Source organism: Paramisgurnus dabryanus, chromosome 2 (assembly GCF_030506205.2).
Source record: "Paramisgurnus dabryanus chromosome 2, PD_genome_1.1, whole genome shotgun sequence".
Taxonomy (NCBI): Eukaryota; Metazoa; Chordata; class Actinopteri; order Cypriniformes; family Cobitidae; genus Paramisgurnus; species Paramisgurnus dabryanus.
In genome coordinates, this window is record NC_133338.1 from 52546931 (window position 1) to 52569003 (window position 22073).

Consider the following 22073-nt stretch of genomic DNA (forward strand, 5'->3'; position numbering starts at 1 on the left):
TGGGAGAAGGCTGATCTCACGGGCGAAATGTCACAGATGTGTTGTAAAATGAGAATCATTACATTTTGGCTATATGGGGGGCACACTGTCTGATTTCACATAAAACAGCTTTCTCCCAATATATTAATATACAGAATATTAAATATTTTTAACGTGCGTGATTAAATCCAACAACCCTGTGTCCGTATGGGAAGTGGTTTCCAGGTTAATAAACCATTGCAAAGCAGTTGTCTCTTTGTTTCTACATTAAAAAGACAAAAAGTTGGCAATTCTGGCTATACTTTCGATATTTTAATAATGTTTTTGTTTTTATTTAATTTATAGATTATAGGGTTATCTGATTTAACTATTTGTGGCTTGTGTTTTGTTCCCCTGCGCATTTAGGCATTTTGCACACATGTTCTGCGCATTTTTACTTTTTTATTTATTATAAAGGTAAATTGTGATTTCATTTAAGTATGTAGATTTTGCTTTACTTTGATTACTTTACATTGTTTCTATGTTTTGCTTTTGCATGCTGGCACATGCAATTTAGCCGAACACACTAGGTGCTCTGCGTGTCATATTTAGGAGTTTATAAAACTAAACATAAAAAAAAACATTTTTTGTTGAGCTACAAAACAGGTAAGCTGTTGCATTATGTAAACTCTCAATAATTGTGATAGTATGCAGTTTATTCATCGGTAGATTCTAGTGTAATCGTTTGACAAATGTGGGATATTTGATCTTGAATATATTTATTTTATCTATATAGTCATGTTTTGGATCTTTTGTAGTTGGTTGATTTCCTTGCATTTCACAAATTTTGACAGATTGAATAAAAGGACTTTTATTTTGATTCTTGAAGCCTGACCTGTAGTGACGTCATAATATGTGCGCTCACTGCGCTGCCTCTCGTCTTCTCGGTTGAGGAAGCATTTAGGATGCAAATTAAACTATACAAAATACACGTAAGGCTTTACGCTTATAACGAAATATTTAAAAATTATTAAATCTTATTGAAGCAATGTTAATTAAGATTTGAGAATTATAATAATTTAATGTAAAGTACTGAGAGTTGTTCGACCACTAGGGCCAATATTTCTACAAGGCAATAAACAAAGACATTTACTTCACTTTATCAAGCCAATCAGGTCTGTATGTTTTTCCACATCAGTTAAAGATCTTTACATGAATTTTAAGGAAAATACGTGCTACTCTTTTCCAACATAGCAGATGTATAATTGCTATTGTTAGTAAAATTGATCAGGGTAATAACTTGTAAGACATGGGAAATATAAATATACTTAGTTTTTTCATGATTTTCAGTATGTTTATGTAAACTGTAAAGATGCAGATAATTTGCATTTATTTTGTCATTTCTTTACGGCCACAAATAGAAAACTTAATCTCTGAGACAACTTGCATGAAAATAATTTCATACCTTTGAAATAAGTGTATGTGTTGTAGACCACAGAGAAAACAGTATTATGTCATTACTCTAAAGCTACATGCAGATCTAGTTAATGATTATTTTGCCCAAAATAAAAATTCAGTCATAGTTTACCTTGATGTTATTTTTGAGCTGTAATATTTTTGTGCAATAGATTTTTAGCTCACATGTTTCTATGCCAGATGTCCTGTCAAACTAAAAAGACACAGACTTTTTTAATTGTCATTTGGTGTATTCATTGAATGATTAAATTATACCTTTGGTCATTTGTATATCTTCACAGGTAGATGCTGAAGAAACAATCTTAAATGACACAATCTTCAGTGAAGTCACTATCACACCAGTTCATCTATAAATACTGTGAAGAATTCAAACAAGCAGCTGCTGTCACAACACATTCAACTACTCTACTATTCTGATCCACTGTTGTAATGATGGAGTGTGTTAAAGAGGAGACTGATCCTGAATCATTCACAATAACACCTCAACATTCTCAACAACAAAGAGGTTTGTGTCTATTTTCCATTTATCATTAAAGCGGCAGTCTGTAGTTTTGACCTCTGTATCGCCATCTCTAACTGAAACATAAAATTGCAGTTATTTGCAGAGAAATTTCCAGTGCGTATCTAGCAAAGCGTATCTGTCATTGTCAAAGCACATGACAATCCCCTTCGACATATTCTCCAGCCCTAATTGTCATTATACATCCACATGACCATTAGAAGTAGGTAATTAAACCAAAATTATTCGGCTGAAAATAGCAAAAAATATGTTTTCGGTATGCGTCCGAACAAGTTTAAATTCCGAATAAATTTTACCGCACAATGAAGTTGATTCAAGTCCTTGAAATCTTTGAATGTTTGTGAATCTGAGGGAAATAATTCAAGGCCCTGGGAAGTTTTTGAAAATATACACACATAGATACAGGTCATTGAAAGTGCTTTAATCTATTTTATGCAAGAAGTTTTTCGGAAAAATATTATTCCCTGTGTAGTGTAGGATAATATCATAAAAAATCTAGCCTTTTAAGCACATGTGCTAAATTGTTCGTTTAAATGCTTATATCTTCTGTATGCGAATGTTGATTCATATCAAAATGCTTTTTTGCATAGTTGTGTTTGAAACACGAAAACGTCTCGGGCTACGTATGTAACTTTTGTTCCTTGAGAATGGAACGAGACACTGCGTCTCCCTTGCCATACTTCCTGCGTCCCTGTAACGCTGGCTTCCGCGTCACCCTGTCTTTGTCGTTAAGCCTCACTATTGGTTGAATTTGATATACACATTCAGACGCACTTACCCCTGGAGGCGTCCCCAAAGTGTCACCGCAGTGACGCAGCGTGAGTTCCCTCAAAAGGGAACTGTAACAATGTATCTTAAAAGGTAACACGGTATAACCTTGCTCTTACTTGAAATTTGTCCCCACATTTAGTCTTTGAATTTGAGGGTAGTGCACCTGGAAAGTTCTTGAAAGGTCCTTGAATTTGAAGTTAACCAAGGTTTGGGAACACTTTTTACTTCTGACATTACTTTAACATAAAATTCTGACATGTTACTGTGTTCATTTTAGACTTCATGGAAATTAAGGAGGAAGTTGAAGAACACGAAGTGAAGGATGAACATCAACACCACAGTTTCATAATTGAAGAAGATTCTTTCAGCTCCTCACAAACTGATGAGAAATCACCTCAAGAAATAGCTGAAGCTAAAAAACTTTTTGCTTGCCATCTTTGTGATAGGACTTTCTTACACAGAGGAAACCTAATATATCACATAAGGGTTCACACTGGTGAGAGGCCTTACGCCTGCCCCCACTGTGAGAAGACTTTCATTCAGAAAAGTGAGGTTAACTCTCACATAATGATTCACACTGGTGAGAGGCCGTTCACCTGCCCTCAGTGTAATAAGAGTTTCAGTAGAAAATCAGATCTAAAGCGTCACATACGAGTTCATACTGGATTTAAACCTAGTTTCCCTTGCCCTCATTGTGATAAGAGTTTCCTAGGAAAATCAGATCTGGAGCGTCACATACGAGTTCACACTGGAGAGAAACCTTTCAAGTGCCCTCATTGTGATAAGAGTTTTCAACAGAAAGGAGGTCTTCAGACTCACATGCAAAGTCATACAAGGGAGAAGCACAGGCGTCGCTCAAGTTGGAGGAGAGGTGGAATAAACACTGCATCAACCAACCGAAAGATCCTTCCTCTACCACTGAACATAGGAGTTAATATAGCTTGTCAATTACTATATTTAACACCCCATGCTATTCACAATATGAATACACAGTGATTAAACAAATTATATCTCCTAAATCTGATATTTGTAAGACTGTACGTCTGCGGATATTTGCATTATAGCAACCAAAGAGCCCTTAAGCGCTCGTTTTTAGGTGTTTAGACACCTAAAAACTTTTGGTGGAGTTCATTTGACCTCAAGATTGTATCAAATGAATGACCCAATGCACTGTTGTTTTTACTTTTATTTTGAATTAGGCATTGAATTTTTTTTAAAATTAACCCTGGGATTTTTTTATTGCAGTGTATATGATATAGTGGATACGACATGTTAACTTTAATATAATTTATAATGTAGTTTATATTTACTGTCAAACTGTAATTTATTATGATTCAGGATGCTTTAATATTTGATCACTGTTTATAATAAAAACGGTTACAGTGAGTAATTTCACTGATTAAAGTATCAATATATTTAATAAAAAATACAAATAATGGTCCTCAATCTTTACTTTCAACTGTATGTTACAGTTACAAAACATTAATTCAATTATCATGTTTTATTTTTATTTAACATTCATGATTGCAGTTTCCCAGACAGGGCTTAAGACTAGTCCCAGACTAAAATGCATGTTTGAGCTGTCTCAACTTAAACCGCTTGTACTGATCTATTTTTAAATATATCAGTGCCATTGCTTTGTCACAAGATGCACAGCACCAGTGTGTTTTTAAAAAGTATGTTTTTAAAAACAATTTAATTGTCCTACTATAAATACGGCTTAGTCCTGGTTAATCCAAACTCTGTCCAAAAAACCACCCCCATGTATTTTTATTTTTATTCAACAAAAATGTTTTTCATTATTTTAATGATCTTGTTTGCAATCTGATAATGTCCGCCTAGGTCACCCATTTGGCCAGCAGTGGCCCTGAGTGAAATTAATAAAGGAGTAGTTCACCCAAAACTATGATTCGGTCATTATTCAGCACAGCATGTCTTCATTATCAGATCTAATTCACCAAACAATGTGAAGTTTTGCAATATTTTAAGATATTCTTTATTTCACTGTCTTTGTGATAATACTTGCAGTTCAGACTACAAGATCACAGTTTGCAATGCATAAAATGCAATGCAATGTAATTTCTTTATTTTGATTTGTAAACTGTAAATAAGTGTGATTAAGATGCAGTGTTGTTCATTGGTAGATTCTATAGTGCAATCGTTTAAGAAATGTGGGATTTTTTACTTTTAATATATTTATTTTACCTATACAGTTTTGCATCCTTTGTAGTTTCTTAATTTCCTTGCATTTCCCGAATTTATAAAGATTAAATAAAAGGACTTTTATTTTGCTTCTGTTGTGTGGTGACGTCATACGATGCGCGCTCACTGGCTGCGCTGCCTCTCGTCTTCTCGGTTGTAGCATTTAGAAGGCAAATTCAACGATAGTAAAAATACCTTTAATTTTTGAACAAATAAATATTTAAATCTTTTATATTATTAAGTCTTCTTGAAACAAAGTTAGTAAAGATTACAGTATTGTAATACTTTATTGTAAAGTACTGAGAGTTGTTCGACCACTAGGGTCAACATTTAAAAAAGGTAATTAAAGAGATTTACTTCACTTTTTTAAGCCATTCAGGTATGTAACGTTGTTTTTTTTCACATCAATTAATGAGCTTTTGTTAAGGTATATACATGCTCCTTTTTTCCAGCATAGCAGATTGTTGCTGTTGTTAGTAAAATTGATCAGTATCAACTTCTATGTAACTGTACTTTGACAAATAATATATTGTCAAAGTTTTTCTGCCCACAAATAAAAAAATATAAAGTTTAATTTCATGTGCTCACACGAAACCGGCATAGCAGAATTTTTTAAAGAGTTTAGTTTCGCGTGGGCACGTTCAATTTTTGCCCCATGTCCCTTTAGGGGCTCCGTAGTCCGTACATACCAGAACTTTTAAATAAAATCTGTGACGAACAGGACAAGTGCTAAGTGAATGTGTTGTTAACCACAGAGAAATCAGTATTGTGTCATTACACTAATGCTACATGTAGATCTAGTTAATGATTATTTTGCCCAAAATGAAATTTATTATTACTGTTTACCTTCATGTTATTTTTTAACCATAATATTTTTTGCAAGAGATTATCAGCTCTTCTGTTTCTATGCCTGGCTGAGAGACAGACATTTTTATCTCATTTGGCGTATGGATTGAATTATTAAATTATAACTTTGGTAATTTGTATATCTTCACAGGTAGATGCTGAACAACCAATCTTAAATGACACAATCTTCAGTGAAGTCACTATCACATCAGTTCATCTATAAATACTGTGAAGAAGTCAAACAAGCAGCTGCTGTCACAACACATTCAACTACTCTACTATTCTGATCCACTGTTGTAATGATGGAGTGTGTTAAAGAGGAGACTGATCCTGAATCATTCACAATAACACCTCAACATACTCAAGGTTTGTGGTTAATTTTCATTTAAAATAACACACACATGTCTCATAAATGTTCTGGGATCGCTCCTAGAAAGAAGACAACATAACATAACATTACATTCACAGAAAAGCATCCTGTGTGAACAAGACACAAAAAAAATAATGTCGTAAGGCATGTGCCGTAGTGAGGACGTGTCTTCGCAACCAGAAGCTATGGTTCAATATGTGTGTGAATGCACACATATTTTCTGGAAAATCATTGTCACTTTGAACCAAATCAAACAATCCCGGACAAATTATGGATTAATTTTCAATGAATTTTCCGTAATGTCTGTGTGAAAAGGGCTACAGACATTTGAGGGGGTCCCCCGTTTAACAAAACATTGAAAGTAACAATGCCACCCCCAATCCTGGAGTTTCACCAACCCTTAATCACATCAACATTACTGTCTCACCCGGACCATTTCATTATCATAGAAACGGGTTTACAACTTAGGCTTGACATTTACCTTTGCTCAGACCCTTGGCTAAAACATAAGCAAATGGCTACCAACTCATACAATGGGACAAGAGGCACCAGGGCCACAGTTACCTTGCCAATGTCTTTCATATTAAGATAAGACGGGAACTTGAGTAAGCTCACTTTACATTATTATTATCATTTAGAGGACAGTGTCACTTGGTTTTGCTCTCAAAATGTATATTATATTATATTATATTATATTATATAAGACAATGACTTCCAATTTCTTTCCACCACCCAAAAAACTTTATAAGCTTTGGTATTACTTTAACATAATATTTTGACATTTCTTTATTTTAGACCTCATAAAGGAGGAAAGTCAAGAACACAATAAAGTGGAGGAGAAGCATCAACCCCACAGTTTTATAACGGAAGAAGATTTATTCTGCTCCTCACAAACTGATGAGAATTTACCTCAAGAAAGAGCTGAAGCCAAAAAACCTTATGCTTGCGATTTTTGTGATAGGAGTTTCTCACAAAAAGGAAGCCTAATGTATCACACAAAGAGCATACACACTGGTAAGAGGCCTCACGTATGCCTTCACTGTAAGAAGGCTTTCATTCTTAAAAGTCGGCTTATGGATCACATAAGTGTTCACACTGGTGAGAAGCCGTTCACCTGCCCTCAGTGTGATAAAAGTTTCCGAACAAAATCAGATCTAAGGCGTCACATACGAGTTCACACTGGAGATAAACCTTTCACGTGCCCTCATTGTGATAAGAGTTTTACATATAAAGGAGGTCTTCAGATTCACATGGAAGTTCATAAAGGTGACAAGGAAAAGCGGATCTCACGAAAGAGGAGAGGTGTGACAAAAACTACATCGACCAACCGAAAGATCCTTCCTCTACCACCGAACAACAACGTAAAAGTTAATATAGCTTGTCAACTACTATATGTAACACCCTATGCTACCACAATGAAAACACATTGATAAAACAAATAATGACATAAATTACATAAACTCTCTAAGATGTAGATGCTTTTAACTTAATTTGTCTCTAACACTGATATGATATGATATGATATGATATGATATGATATGATATGATAATGTCTGTGTTTTATGTTGTAAGTGGTTTATTATTATTAGTGCTGGTCATAGATTAATCTAGATTAATCTCATACAAAATAAAAGTAAATTTTTGCATAATATATGAGTTTGTGCTGTGTGTAAATATTCTGTATATATAAATACACACACATTCATGTATGTATTTAAGAAACATTTACATTTGTGTGTGTGTGTGTGTGTATATATATATATAAAATTTCTTAAATGTGTGTGTGTGTGTGTGTGTGTGTGTGTGTGTGTGTGTGTGTGTTTATATACATAATATTTACACACAGCACAAAGTCATATATTATGCAAAAAATTACTTTTATTTTGTACGAGATTAATCTATGCCCAGCACTAGTTTTTATTGTTTGGCTGCTGCCTGTCTTGGCCAGGTCTCTCTTGTTAAAGAGGTTTATAATCTCAATGGGACTTTATCCTGGTTAAATAAAGGTTAAATAAAAAAAAGATCTGCAAAATCTGATACTTATAAGACATTTATTACACGAATGTTTGATCTCAAGATTGTATAAAATCATTTTATTAATGATCACTGCATATGAATTTGTTTTATTTTATTCTACTTACTCATAAGCCAGCACTGCACATGTTAGATGTCTCCAATATCAGATCCAATTCAGGTCCAGCCAGATAACAATCACAAAGACAGACGTGATATTTCGCAATATTTTAAGATATTCTTTATTTCACTGAAATTACTTTCAATTCAGACTACAAGATAATAGTTTGCATAGTGTAATTATTTTGTTATGTACAGTAAACTTTAAATAATTGTGATTAAGATGCAGTGTTATTCACTGGTAGATTCTATATTGTAATCGTTTAACAAATGTGGGATATTTAACCTTGAATATATTTATTATACCTGAACATTCAGTTTAGTATCCTTGTATTTCATTCATTTTCTTGCAGTTCACGAATTTTGACAGATTGAATTAAAGGGACTTTTATTTTGGTTATTGGAGCCTGTCGTGTGGTGACGTCATAAGAGGTGCGCTGCTGCTCGTCTGTCGGTTTTAGGGAAGATTAAGGTGTTTATGTGAGGTAAATAAAACGATACAAAATATGATTACATTTTTTATCAAAATATTTAAATATTATTGAAACAAAGTTAAATAATTGTACAGTATTTTAATACTTTACTGTAAAGTACTAAGAGTTGTTCCACTAGTTACAAGGCAAGGAACTTCATTTTTTTAAGCCACTCAGGTGTGTATGTTTCTCAAACTTGTTAATGAGTTTTCTATGAATTTTAAGGAGTATGCATGCTCCTCTTTTCCGTACAGTTCGTCAAATAAGCAGGAATCACAGCTGCTGTCACAACACATTTAACTATTCTGATCCACTGTTGCAATGATGGAGTGTGTTAAAGAGGAGACTGATCCTGAATCATTCACAATAACACCTGAAGATATTGAAAAACAAATAGGTTCGTATTTAATTTTAATGTTTCATTAATAAATGTTGAAGATCATAAAGTGTTATGAATGTTTTGATGGCTCTGCACGACTTGACAGTATTCTTTTAAAAGAGAAAGGCAGTCATCTCCAACATTTTATATGATTTAAATTAGAGAATTCATTTATATTGAGCCCCGATTAGGTACTTATTTTTTCCTCATGCTAAAGTACATTTGAAGTACATGAACAGCAGAATTCATAGTCAAATTCCGTTTCTTCATACTGGAGTAGTTTTTGTCTTGAGTTTTTAACAATTTGTCAGTATAAGATGGTGTCTATTGCTTTACCGCCTTGGAAAATGCTTGCATTGTAGACATTATAAGTGCTTCCACTGCTGCTAATCCTGATCCTTTTAAAATGCTATTATCGACCCTGATGCCAATCTTTGCGATAGGCTTAGAACTTTCCTAATATATGTTTTAGTAGACCATCATTTAGACAATTAAACTTTTTGCGTTCTTTTCATCTCTAGTTTTGATATTACTTTAACAATGTTTTGATATGTTACAATGTTCATTTTAGACCCCGCGGAAATTAAAGAGGAGGATCAAGAAAACGATGAAGTGGACGATGAGTACTACAGTTTCATAATTGAAGAAAATTCTTTCAGCTCCTCAGAAACTGATGAGAAATCCACTCAAGAGCGAACTGATGCCAAAAAATCTTTTGCTTGCCATCTTTGTGATAAGAGTTACACACACAAAGGGCAGCTAAACTATCACATAAGGATTCACACTGGTGAGAGGCCTCACGCATGCCCCTATTGTGAGAAGACTTTCGTTAAAAACAATCAGCTTAAGGTTCACATAGGCATTCACACTGGTGAGAGGCCGTTCGTCTGCCCTCAGTGCGATAAGGGTTTCCGAACAAAATTAAGTCTAGAGAGCCACATACGAGTTCACACTGGAGAGAAACCTTACACCTGTCCTCACTGTGATAAGTGTTTCCAATCAAAATCAAATCTAGGGAGTCACATACGAATTCACACTGGAGAAAAACGTTTTACATGCCTTCAATGTGATAAAAGTTTCACACAAAACTCAAGTCTTAAGACTCACATACGAATTCATACAGGTCAGAAGCCTTACTCGTGCCATCTGTGTGGTAAGAGTTACAAACAAGCACGAAGTCTCAAAGATCATCGCTGTTTCACTCGAACGAAGAGCTGTGATTAGTGGGGTCACCAAAATGCTCGTACAGGCGAGAGACCGCATTTGTGTTTTGTTTACAATTCAAGCCTGTACGACATTTCTAAAACATTTACCCACTCAGTCCATCTTAAGTGAAATCACCTGCCTTCACCTGATCGTCTGTGACCACTCAATCCTTCAAAAATCTGAAGACACAACTCTTCTGCATTCTATTGGACTATCGCTAATAATTCACATCTTTCCATTGTTAACTTCATCATTGCAATCAATAATATTTATTAACCTCTCTTTTATGCTGTTTAGCTTTAACAGTATTTTTTCTTGTGAGCTTAGCTTTGTTTACTGTGCTTATTTTTGGCATTTACGAACAAAATGTTAAATGCTCCTCCATTTGTAAACTTGTTTAGGATAAAAGCGTCTGCTGAATAAGTAAATATAAATTAATAAATGTATTATTGATTTGATGAGTTGAAGCAAGTGTTAGATGAAGGAATTACTGGATCTGAAAGATTACAAGCTATCATATATGGCAAGCTGTTTTAGTTTTTATTTGTTGAGTTCTTGATATCAACAATTCAATTTTCACTAGTTAAAATTTTTATTCAGAAATTACATTTCCACTAGTAACAATTTTAATTCTTGATATCAACAATTCAATTCTTGAAATCAACAATTAAGTTCTTGGTATAAACAATTCAGTTCTTGATATCAAGTATTGAATTGTTAATATCAAGAATTACATTTCCACTAGTAACAATGTTAATTGTTGATATCAGGAATCGAATTGTTACTAGTTAAAATGTTAATTCTTGATATCAACAATTAACATTGTTACTAGCGGAAATGTAATTCTTGATATCAAGAAATGAATTGTTGATATCAAGAAGAAACATTGTTACAAGTGTATATGCAATTCTTAATATCAACAATTGAATTTGAATGGCAGTTTATGGTGACATTTCACTAGTGAAAATACAATTACAGATATCAAGAATTATCATTGTTACTAGTGGAAATGTAATTCTTGATATCAAGAATTCAATTCTTGATATCAAGAAATGAATTGTTGATATCAATAACTTAATTGTTGATATCAAGAATTAACATTGTTACTAGTGGAAATGTAATTGTGGATATTAACAATTGCCATTGTTTCTAGTAGAAATGTAATTTCTGATATCAAGAATGAAAATTTTAACTAGTGAAAATTGAATTGTTGATATCGAGAACTCAACGAATAAAAGTTAAAACGGCTTGCCATAATCGTAACACTCATGTGTTGACACCTGTGTTCGTCCACAATTATTTAATGTGGTGTACTTTTAACTGTATGTATAGTGTACAAGCAAAATGGAAATACACTAGGATACTTCTCCAGTTAATTGTATATGTGCCCTGGCAAATAAATCAGTCTGCACTAGTTTTCATATTTGTTTTAAGTGATATTTTACACTAAATGTATGTATTTTACCTATACATAATGTTTTTTTAATGTTCTATGATGTAGATGATAGTTCATTAATGTCCTTACATTTTACGAATTTGGATACTGTACTTGTAAAATAAAGGGACTTTTATTTTGCTTCTTGGAGCCTGTCGTGGGATGACGTCATCAGGCTGCCGTTGTTCGTCTGTCGGCTGAAGGTTTCTTTTACTGGAAGATTGAGGTGTTTGAGGTAAAAGAAACTATACAAACTATGCCTTAATTTTTAAACAAATGAACATTAACAACTTGTTAGTAGAGCAATAATGAGTATTATTAGTTTTTTTTTTATTAAAGTACTGATAGTTATTCCACCAGAGACAAAATCTATTCAAGGCGAAGAAATGTATTTTGCATACCAACCCATTCAGGTTCATACCGTATATAACTTATATTTTTCAAATCTGAACAACACGGGTGCTTAGGGTTTGTGTTGTAGACCACAGAGTAACCAGTATGTTGTCTCTGTAGCAGTAACATGCAGATCATGACACCACTAGCTTCGAGTACGTTGTTGCGTTTATATAAAGGTCACCACACAATACAAACATGAAAGCAATAAATATGCAGCAACGCAACTTAAAGTCAAAGTAAAGTTACAAAAAGCATCCCTTCCGCTGGAAAAAAAATAGTCCCTGGCCGATTGAGCAAATGAATGTTTAAGATGTTTACTTTGCTTAGGGTGGTTGCGCAGTAGTACACAGTCTGTGTCCAAAGTGCATTATTTAAATGGACAGACATTTTGTAGTGCTGTCAAAAACTATAGTGGACGTTATCGAGTGCACTTATTTTTATCCCGTAAATACACAGCAATAACTAGAATACAACCAATGTAAACCTCAACCCTTTCACTGCTGTGAGGCGCGTGCCGAATGAACTCCCGCGTCTCGACACAAGATGGCGCCCGCAGCTCTCAGTGTCCGAATTCGTCTCGTTTTCATTCACTCATTCATTCATGTGGACTAATGTAGTAGTAGGGAATAGTGAATTAATGCACATGGGGCTCACTGTTTACCCTAATATTATTTTTAACGGATACATATTTATAAGAGAATTTCAGCACTTTTTCCTGGCTTGTCATGTTAAACTTAGAAGAAAACTACATTTTTTTAGTACTCATTTGGTGTATTGATTTAATAATTGAATTTTAATTTTGTTTGTTTATATTTTTTTACAGGTTTGTTCCTATAGCACTCCATGCCAAACAAATAATCTTAAATGACACAATCTATAAATAACACATCGCTAAATACTGTGAAGAACCTAAACAGGCAGCTGCTGTCACAACACATTCAACTACTCTACTATTCTGATCCACTGTTGTAATGATGGAGTGTGTTAAAGAGGAGACTGATCCTGAATCATTCACAATAACACCTGAATATACTGAACAACAAATAGGTTTGTGTTTAATTTAATATTTCATTAAAAACTGTTGAAGATCATAAAGTGTATATAAATATAATACAATGCATGTTTTAATGTCTCTTCCCCACAGCCAGCATTTAAAAAAAATAGTCATTCATCTACAACATTTGATGTTATTGAAATTAGTAATGTCTTTATCAAGTTTTAGTGCTCCTGAACAAATTAAGAGTTATTTTATTTATATCAAGTCCCGATTCTATAATTTCTAGTGCTAGTTGCACATTTAAAGTGCATTAATGCTTTTAAAATCAACCCAGTGTATAATGTTATGTCACTTTCGCAGTATTAGATGCCGTTGTATTGCTTTACCGCCTTGGGAAATGCTTGCACATTTGCAGACATTATAGTGCCTGTTGCAGTGCTTTAATTTTTTCCACACTGCAGCAAATCCTGATCCATTTAAAGAGCATCTATTTCATTGCTAAAAAATTACTTTATTTTGTGTATTTGGTATAATACAATGTGTTCGCGTGGTTTATGGTTAAAAAACACATTATTTTTCTGAAACACACAGATTTAAAAAAGCTCTATCCCTGATTGGCCAGCTAATCTGTACGTTGTGATTGGCCTGAATACCTCTTGACATCAGCCGGAAATGTGACGCTCCGTATCATGTTTGAAATATTCGCTTGAAATGCTAATTTACAGGCTGTAAGTCCGAAGCGGGAGAAATTATGATAATGTCGGTCTTGTCTACATCACCAATCCCAGGAAGTAAACTGTTGCCTACAATCTGTGTGTTTGTTGTAGTCCAAGAAAAGAGATTTACGTTGAAGACGATAATTTGCGTCATTGTTTTTTTTTTAGGTTTGTACCTTTTGCATATCGACAACATGTACTTATACACACTTTCACAACAGAGGAAATTTAAAAGCGTGAATCGGACAATAGGTGCTCGTTTAAAATGCCATAATCGTCCCCAATACCGATCTTTGTGACGGACTTGGGACTTCTCTAATATAAGTTTTAGTAGACCATAAATCACACAAAAAAATAGTTGCGTTCTGATATTACTTTAACAATGGTACTATGTTCATTTTAGGCCTCATGGAAATTAAAGAAGAGGGTGAAGAACAGGAAGTGGATGATGAAAATGAATACTACAGTTTCATAATTGAAGAAAATTCTTTCAGCTCATCAGAAACTGAGGAGAATTCACATCAAGAAAGAGCTGAAGCCAAAAAATCTTTTACTTGCCATTTTTGTGGTAAGACTTTTACACACAAAGGGCAGCTAAACTATCACATAAGGATTCACACTGGTGAGAGACCTCACGCATGCTCCCACTGTGAGAAGACTTTCATTAAAAAAAATCAGCTTATGTTTCACATAGGGGTTCACATGGGTTTAAGGCCGTTCACCTGCCCTCAGTGTGATAAGAGTTTCCAAACAAAATCAAATCTAGAGCGTCACATACGAGTACACACTGGAGAGAAGCCTTTCATGTGCCCTCATTGTGGTAAGACTTTTATACAAAACTCAAGTCTTCAGATTCACATACGAATGCATACAGGTGAGAAGCCTTACTCTTGCCATCTGTGTGATAAAAGTTACAAACAGGGAAGAAGTCTCAAAGTTCATCTGAAGTTTCACTTAAAAGAAAAACTGTATAGCTGTGATCAGTGCGATAAGAAGTTTGTTTCAGCAGTGCTGCTGACGAGTCATCAAAATACTCATGACCAAAAATGTTAATACTTATAGTTGTGACAAAAATGTTAAAGGGGACATATAATTAAAATCTGACTTTTTCCATGTTTAAGTGTTATAATTGGGTCACCAATGCTTGTATCAACATAGAAAATGTGAAAAAGATCACCCCTGTAACTTAGTTTTGGTAAACCATTCTCTGGCAAGCATGTGAAAAAATAGGTCATTAAAATTTTGTTCCCCTTGTGATGTCAGAAGGGGATAATATCACCCCTAAATCTGCACTAACCACGCCACTGACATTTAGGGCAGATATCAACTTATTTGCAGTGTTGGGGAAATATACTTTAAAAGTAAGTCATTACAATATGAAGTTACTCCCCAAAAAATAACTAATTGCGTTACTTTTCATGGAAAGTAATTCTTACAATTCTTTGCGTTACTTTTTCTTACTTTGCAGGTGTTTTTATGACTAAGAAGTTCTTCATTTAGAAATTGCATATTTCCTTCTCAAAAATGTCAAGCTCTGGTCTGCCATCTCCATTTCTGACAAAAACTGTTCACACATAGAGTGTGTAATTCCACGTTAATATGTTCAGTTTTATTCAGTACATTATTTTTTACATCTAATTAATTTAACTGAAAAGTAACTTGCATTACTTAGTGTGTACATTTATAAAGTAATGCGTTACTTTACCTGTTATTTCAGAAAAGTAATATTATTACTAGTGATGCACCGATGTATCGGCCACGATATTTATCGGCCGATTTTTGATGAATTTGAAACCATCGGCATATCGGCAATAGCACGAGAAAGGCCGATACCGATTGTTTATTAATTAACTGCATAAAGAAATCCATTATATGTAAAAAAAATTGTTAATGTTCTTAATAAAATAAATGCTGAATAGCAAAAACCACCTTTGAAGGTTGTCATGCTGTCTTATTATATTTGTTTTAGCTTAATTTGTGCCTCTCTTATTATGTTGGTCAGTTGAATGTTAATTAGATCCAATCCATGTTCAGTAAAAATAATTTGATGCAGAAATAAACTAGCTAATAGACCAACTGTTTAGTATTGTATACAAGTGTTTAATATCGGTATCGGCCAGAAGTTGTCTGTTTAAATCGGTATCGGCCCAAAAAAATCCTATCGGTGCATCCCTAATTATTACGTAATGCACGTTACTTGTAATGCGTTACCCCCAACTAGGGGTGGGCGATATGACCAAAATCTTCTATCACGATAGGATTAATTTTATATCATGATAACGATATGTATCACGGTAGAGTTTTTTATGTTTTAATAAGGTTTAAATCTTTAATACCATAGAAATGTTCATAATTCTCACAAAAAACATATACAAGCATAGAAAGAAGATAAAAACAAACAAAACTCAAGCTCTCTGAAGATACACAGTCAATAAGAATGATAATAAATAATTATGCATGTATGTATAGGCCTATATATATTTTTATTTAAGGTAGAAAAGTGATTTAATCAGGAACAGTGAGAGATTTTTTTCTCAATGCTGTTTGATTAACACGAGTGACAGACAGGAGCAAAATTAGGTAACTTCCCCTTTAAGACCAAAGTCCGGATCCAATACACTGTTACACATGCGCTTTCTCTTTTAGCTGTTTACTTTCTCTTAAGACCTTACTGGTCGTGTTTATGATGATGCTTGCAAAGACGGGAATTTTGACGCATATGTGTATTTAAGGTTAATAAAGCGTGAAAAATGCTCACGAGCTTAATAAGCAGAGGTCGCGCGACTTGCGCGCTCCTCACAGACAGAAAGAGCAGCGGTTGCGCGACTTGTCCGCTCCTGACACACAGAAAGAACGCATGCATACAGATCTGTTGTCTGTGTTTCAATGGCTTAAAATAACTTGTTTTAAAACTGCAGTGCTTAAATACGTGTACAAACGTTACGTTTTCGCGACCACACGCACAGGAGCGTGACGTGGGCACGTAACCTCGATAGAAACGATAGTCCAAAATCTCTACCGGTTGACAAATTTCTACCGGTTAATTTTGTCTACCGGTTTATCGCCCACCCCTACCCCCAACACTGCTCATTTGCATTAAAAAGGACACAGCACATTTTTGCTCACACCTACAAAGTGGCAATTTTAACATGTTTTTAATAATTTATCTATATGGTATTTTGAACTAGTACTTCATATACGTGCTCCGGGGACACCAAATATTTATGAAATTGTGAAATGTCCCCTTTAAATGCGCCACCATTTGTAAATTTGTTTTGGATAAAAGCATCTAAATGAATTCATTTAAATAAATAAATGTTTGAATGATCTTATGAGTTAAATTAGGTGTTAGATAAAAGAGTTGAGTTTCACTGAAGTACTGTATCTGGAAATTTACAAACTATGCTATGCCCGCCTGGTTTGTACACAATATTTTAATGTGGTGTTCGTTTAACTGTATGTATAGTGTACAAGCAAAATGCAAACTTACTCTGGACTTCATACAGCTTCGTATAGACTTCTCCAGTTCATTTTATTTATACATTTGTCTGCACTACTTGTCATGTTTGTTTTAAGTGATATTTTACATTGAATATGTTTATTTTACATGTACGTTTATGTTTTGTATTTTTTGTTGTTCATTAATTTTCTTGCATTTCACGAATTTTTATATATATTTAATAAAGGGACTTTTATTTTGCCTCTTGGAGTCTGTCGTGCAGTGACGTCATAAGGGTTGCGCTGCAGTTCGTCTGTCGGCTGAGGGAAGGTTGAGGTGTTTGTGTGAGGTGAATGAAACGATACAAATTATGGTTTTTAAACTCTGAATATTTAAATGTTATAAAAACATTGGAACAGAGATTTTCTTCACTTCTCAAGTCATTCAGGTATGTATGTTTTTTTATCTGTTAATAAGCTTTACATGAATTTTAAGTATGCGTGCTCCTCTTTTCCATAGAGTTATTTAACATAGCAGATAAATAATTGCTGTTATAAGTACAATTGAACAGAAAAGTTAAAATGGAAAATACTTCCATACCCAAACTTTGAAATGAACAAAGTGTTAAAAAACATAATGATTAGGACAAGTGCTGAATGTCCCTGCTGAAACAAACAGCATCAAACCAGCATGGTGGTGGTCATCACCAGCATACAGTACCAGCACCAAAACACAACATAATGCTGGTATGACCATGGGATGCTGGTGCTAATGCTGGTTTGGTGCTGGTTTAGCTGGTGTTCACTTGCTAGTATGCTTTTTTTCAGCAGGGCTGTGTTGTAGATCACAGAGAAAACAATAAATGCAGCTCAAGCTGATAATTATTTTGCCCAAAAAGAAATTTCAATCACTTTACATTATTGTTATTTTTCAACCGTAATATTTTTGAAGAGATTTTTTGCTCTTCTGTTTCTATGACTGGCAATTTGTCCTGTCAAACTAGAGAGACAGAGATTTTTTATATCTCATTTGGGGTATTGATATTGAGTTTGTATATCTTCACAGGTCTGTTCCTGTAGATGCTGAAGTCAAACACATTCAACTACTCTACTATTCTGATCCACTGTTGTAATTATGGAGTGTGTTAAAGAGGAGACTGATCCTGAATCATTCACAATAACACCTACTGAACAACAAAGAGGTTTGTGTCTAATTTTAATATTTCATTATAAACTGTTGAAGATTATAGAGTGTCAGGTGTTTTGATGGCTCAATGAATATGGATTTAATAAAAATACTTTTATAAAAAAAAACAGTGAACATAAGTTTACAAGTGGGCAATTAATAAAAAGAAATTAAGAGCCACCAACCTGTATATTACACTTTTTTTATTTTGGGTACATTAAAACAGAACCCATCTTTAATTTTCAAATGCATACAATTATGCTAAATACAATAACATTTTGATGCAAGATGAAAATGCTGAAAAAAGTCAAAACTGTCGCATTCCTTGATCAAACAGGATCAGGTTATTTCATAAAAAAACAACGATTGGTGGGCTTTGAGAATCGATTTTTAATTGACCACGTTTTAAAAAATGATTAATTGAAAATTTTTGCCCAACCCTAATGCCTTGATCAAATCCGAGTCATTTAATTTATAGAGGGTATGAATTGACATCACTTTTCCACGTGACCACGCCAGAGCACGCCTGTTGAGTGGCAAACGTTCAACAAAATGGCTGGTTTTATAGCGGGTGCTGCAAAAATGCCAGTAAAACTGACTATTATCAGCATAAATTGAATTAAGTTGGACTTGATAGCAGAGGTGGACAATACTTTGTTACATCAGCTACATTTTCAAAGCATCTGTGCTTTATTAGGGTGTTTGTACACGGGAAAAATTTCACTTCACATCATTCTAAAGCATATAATTATACTGTGTATTCTTTAAATTGCATATAAAAATTTATTTAATACCTAATTACATTAAAATTGTTTAGTACGTTAATGCTAACACATTCACGACGCGCTGTACAAAGATGAACTGCACGCATTGAAAAAAGACAGAGATGTATTATTTCGTCTAAGTTAAGGTAAGAACATAGTAAAATATAAAAAACTGTGTAGTTTAAGATTAAAATATATATGAATTCAATTTTTTTCTTTAGTTTTATTATTAATTAACTATTAAGTTAAAATTCGGTAAATTAATTATTTAACACCTCAGCTTAGTGCAGCATTATAGTAAAGCTAGCGATGTGTATCAAACAAACAGAAATCATAGTCAAAATCATTTTCTGCATTTTGGACAAGCAGGCTCCAGGTGTCATATAAATTTCGCAGTATTCGACGCACCTGTGAAGAAAAGCGTATTGCGACTGCATCGCTCTCTCTTTGAGCGCGCTTGCTGCGAATCTACATTGAAAAAAACTTATTTGCTTGTGAAAAAAAAAAAAATTTGGACCAGCCTTGATGGCGCTCTATTGCTTTACCGCCTTGAGAAATGCTCGCATTGCAGACATTATAAGTGCCTGTTGCAGTGCTTTCATATTTTCACATTTCAGCCAATCCTGATTTCAGTTTAAAATGCCATAATCGTCCCCGATACCGATCTTTGCAAATATAAGTTTTAGTAGACTATCAATCACACAAAAAATGTGCGTTCTGATATTACTTTTATTTTGACATGTTACTGTGTTCATTTTAGACCTCGTGGAAATAAAAGAGGAGGGTCAAGAAAACAATAAAGTGGACAATGAACATAACTACTGCAGTTTCAAAACGGAAGAAAATTCTTTCAGCTCCTCACGAACTGATGGGAAAACGCTCCGAGAAAGAGACAAAAAATCTTTTGCTTGCCGTTTTTGTGGTAAGATTTTCACACAAAAAGGGCAGCTAAAGTATCACATAAGGACTCACACTGGTGAGAAGCCTCACGCATGCCCCTACTGTAACAAGGCTTTCCTTAAAAACAATCAGCTCACGTTTCACATAGGGGTTCACACCGGTTTAAGGCCATTCACCTGCCCTCAGTGTGATAAGAATTTCCGAACAAAATCAAATCTGGAGCGTCACATACGAGTTCACACTGGAGAGAAACCTTTCACGTGCCGTTACTGTGGTAAGGGTTTTATACAAAACTCAAGTCTTAAGACTCACATTCGAATGCATACAGGTGAAAAGCCTTTCTCGTGCAATCTGTGTGATAAAAGTTACAAACAGGCAGGAAGTCTCCAAGTACATCTGCAGTTACACTTAAAAGCTGAAAAGCTGTATAGCTGTGATCAGTGCAATAAGAAGTTTGTTTCAGAAGCTATGATGAGGAGTCACCAAATTGTTCATACAGACGAGAAGCCGTATTTGTGATCCAAATCGGGTCTTGCGGTCTGTACTACATTTCACAGTCAATTACTCACTCTTTTCCTAACTGAGCTGCCATCCCTCACCTCATCGTCTGACCACTGAATCCTTCAAAAACATTTGAAGACACAACTCTTCTGCATTCAATGGATTATCCAATAATTTATAACTTTCCACTGTTAACTCTCTTTAATGCTGTTTACTTCTAGCTTCAACACTATTTCTACTTCTGAGCGTGGCTTTGTGTAGCTACTGTTTGCTCGAATGTTTAATGCTTCTCCATTTGTAAATTGGTTTGTATAAAAGTATCTGATAAATGAATAAATGTATTATTGATCTGATGAGTTGAATCAGGTGTTAGATGAAGGAGATGAGTTGAGTATCACCACATTACTGGATCTGAAAGATTACAAATATGATAACACTCATGTGTTGACTGTCTGTGTACTTTAACTGTATGTAGAGTGTACAAGCAAAGTGGAAATGGGTAATTCTCATGAAATACAGATTGAGAAGGTGTCCAGCATCAGATTTTTTTTTAAAAACCTTGAAGCTAATTTTTTTGCACATATAAGATAAAGGTCTGAACTTACTATAACCATTAGTTTTAGAGGATTTAAAACATATTTACTATAGTATTATTTAAATTTTTTAGATTATCATTGTCAAAAATTATCATTACATGCAATTGCATGCATTTACAAACTCATGTTTCGGTAATGAGAACTAAAAAGTTGTCTAGGTACTTTGACAAACAAAATTTCAACTTTTATCTGGAGAGAAAAAATAAGAACTGCTTACCTGGTAGCCATCTTGAGTGTCACAGTCAATTATGTCCCTTCCAACAATTTTATTTTTTTTAAATGTTCCTTGAGGGCTTAAACAATGATTAAAAATTGTTGCGGAGGATGAGAAAATTGGTCTTGGACACATTTATATTCCTTATTATTGTCTTTACATTTACCAATGATCACCAAACACCACATGTTTCTTTACTGTTAATGTTTATAGTATAACATGCACTGAAGATTTTTATTATTGAGATTTATAAATTATAAATATTTCCATGTCAAAGACCACAAATCCAGTCATGGACACGTTGTCGTAATGAAGATTTTCCCTTTAAAGCAACACTATGTAGTTTCCATGTAAAAATGACTTACAGCTCCCCCATGTGGTTGAAAAGCGCAACAGTGCCTGGTATCAGACACTCTTCTGAAGGCAAGGGGGAGGGGGGGCTGTGTTTCCTACCCTCCACCGCTACTTTCAGAGTGTGCTTGTAGCAGCTAGGAGGCTGCTCAGGTTGCAGCAACAGTACAATTTGTCCAGTTAAAAGTTGTTCTATCTCTGAAATAATTTTAGAGACATTATTTAAAGGTAAAAAAAACTACATA

The 22073-nt window shown here is 34.2% G+C and overlaps 1 protein-coding gene across 2 annotated transcripts; it reads left to right on the forward strand.

The window, feature by feature from the left end:
- Window positions 1–11920: 11920 nt before the first annotated feature.
- LOC141281402 (uncharacterized) lies at window positions 11921–21020 on the forward strand. 2 transcript variants are annotated; one of them, XM_073813148.1, is made up of 5 exons: window positions 11921–12004; window positions 12989–13212; window positions 14282–17765; window positions 18383–18518; window positions 20027–21020. In XM_073813148.1, the coding sequence occupies exons 2-3, from the start codon at window positions 13137–13139 to the stop codon at window positions 14929–14931; spliced, it is 726 nt and encodes a 241-aa protein (XP_073669249.1). In that variant the 5' UTR covers window positions 11921–12004; window positions 12989–13136; the 3' UTR covers window positions 14932–17765; window positions 18383–18518; window positions 20027–21020. The 2 variants fall into 2 exon arrangements, with proteins under 2 accessions (XP_073669249.1, XP_073669250.1); XM_073813149.1 differs by having other exon boundaries at window positions 14282–17666.
- Window positions 21021–22073: the final 1053 nt, after the last annotated feature.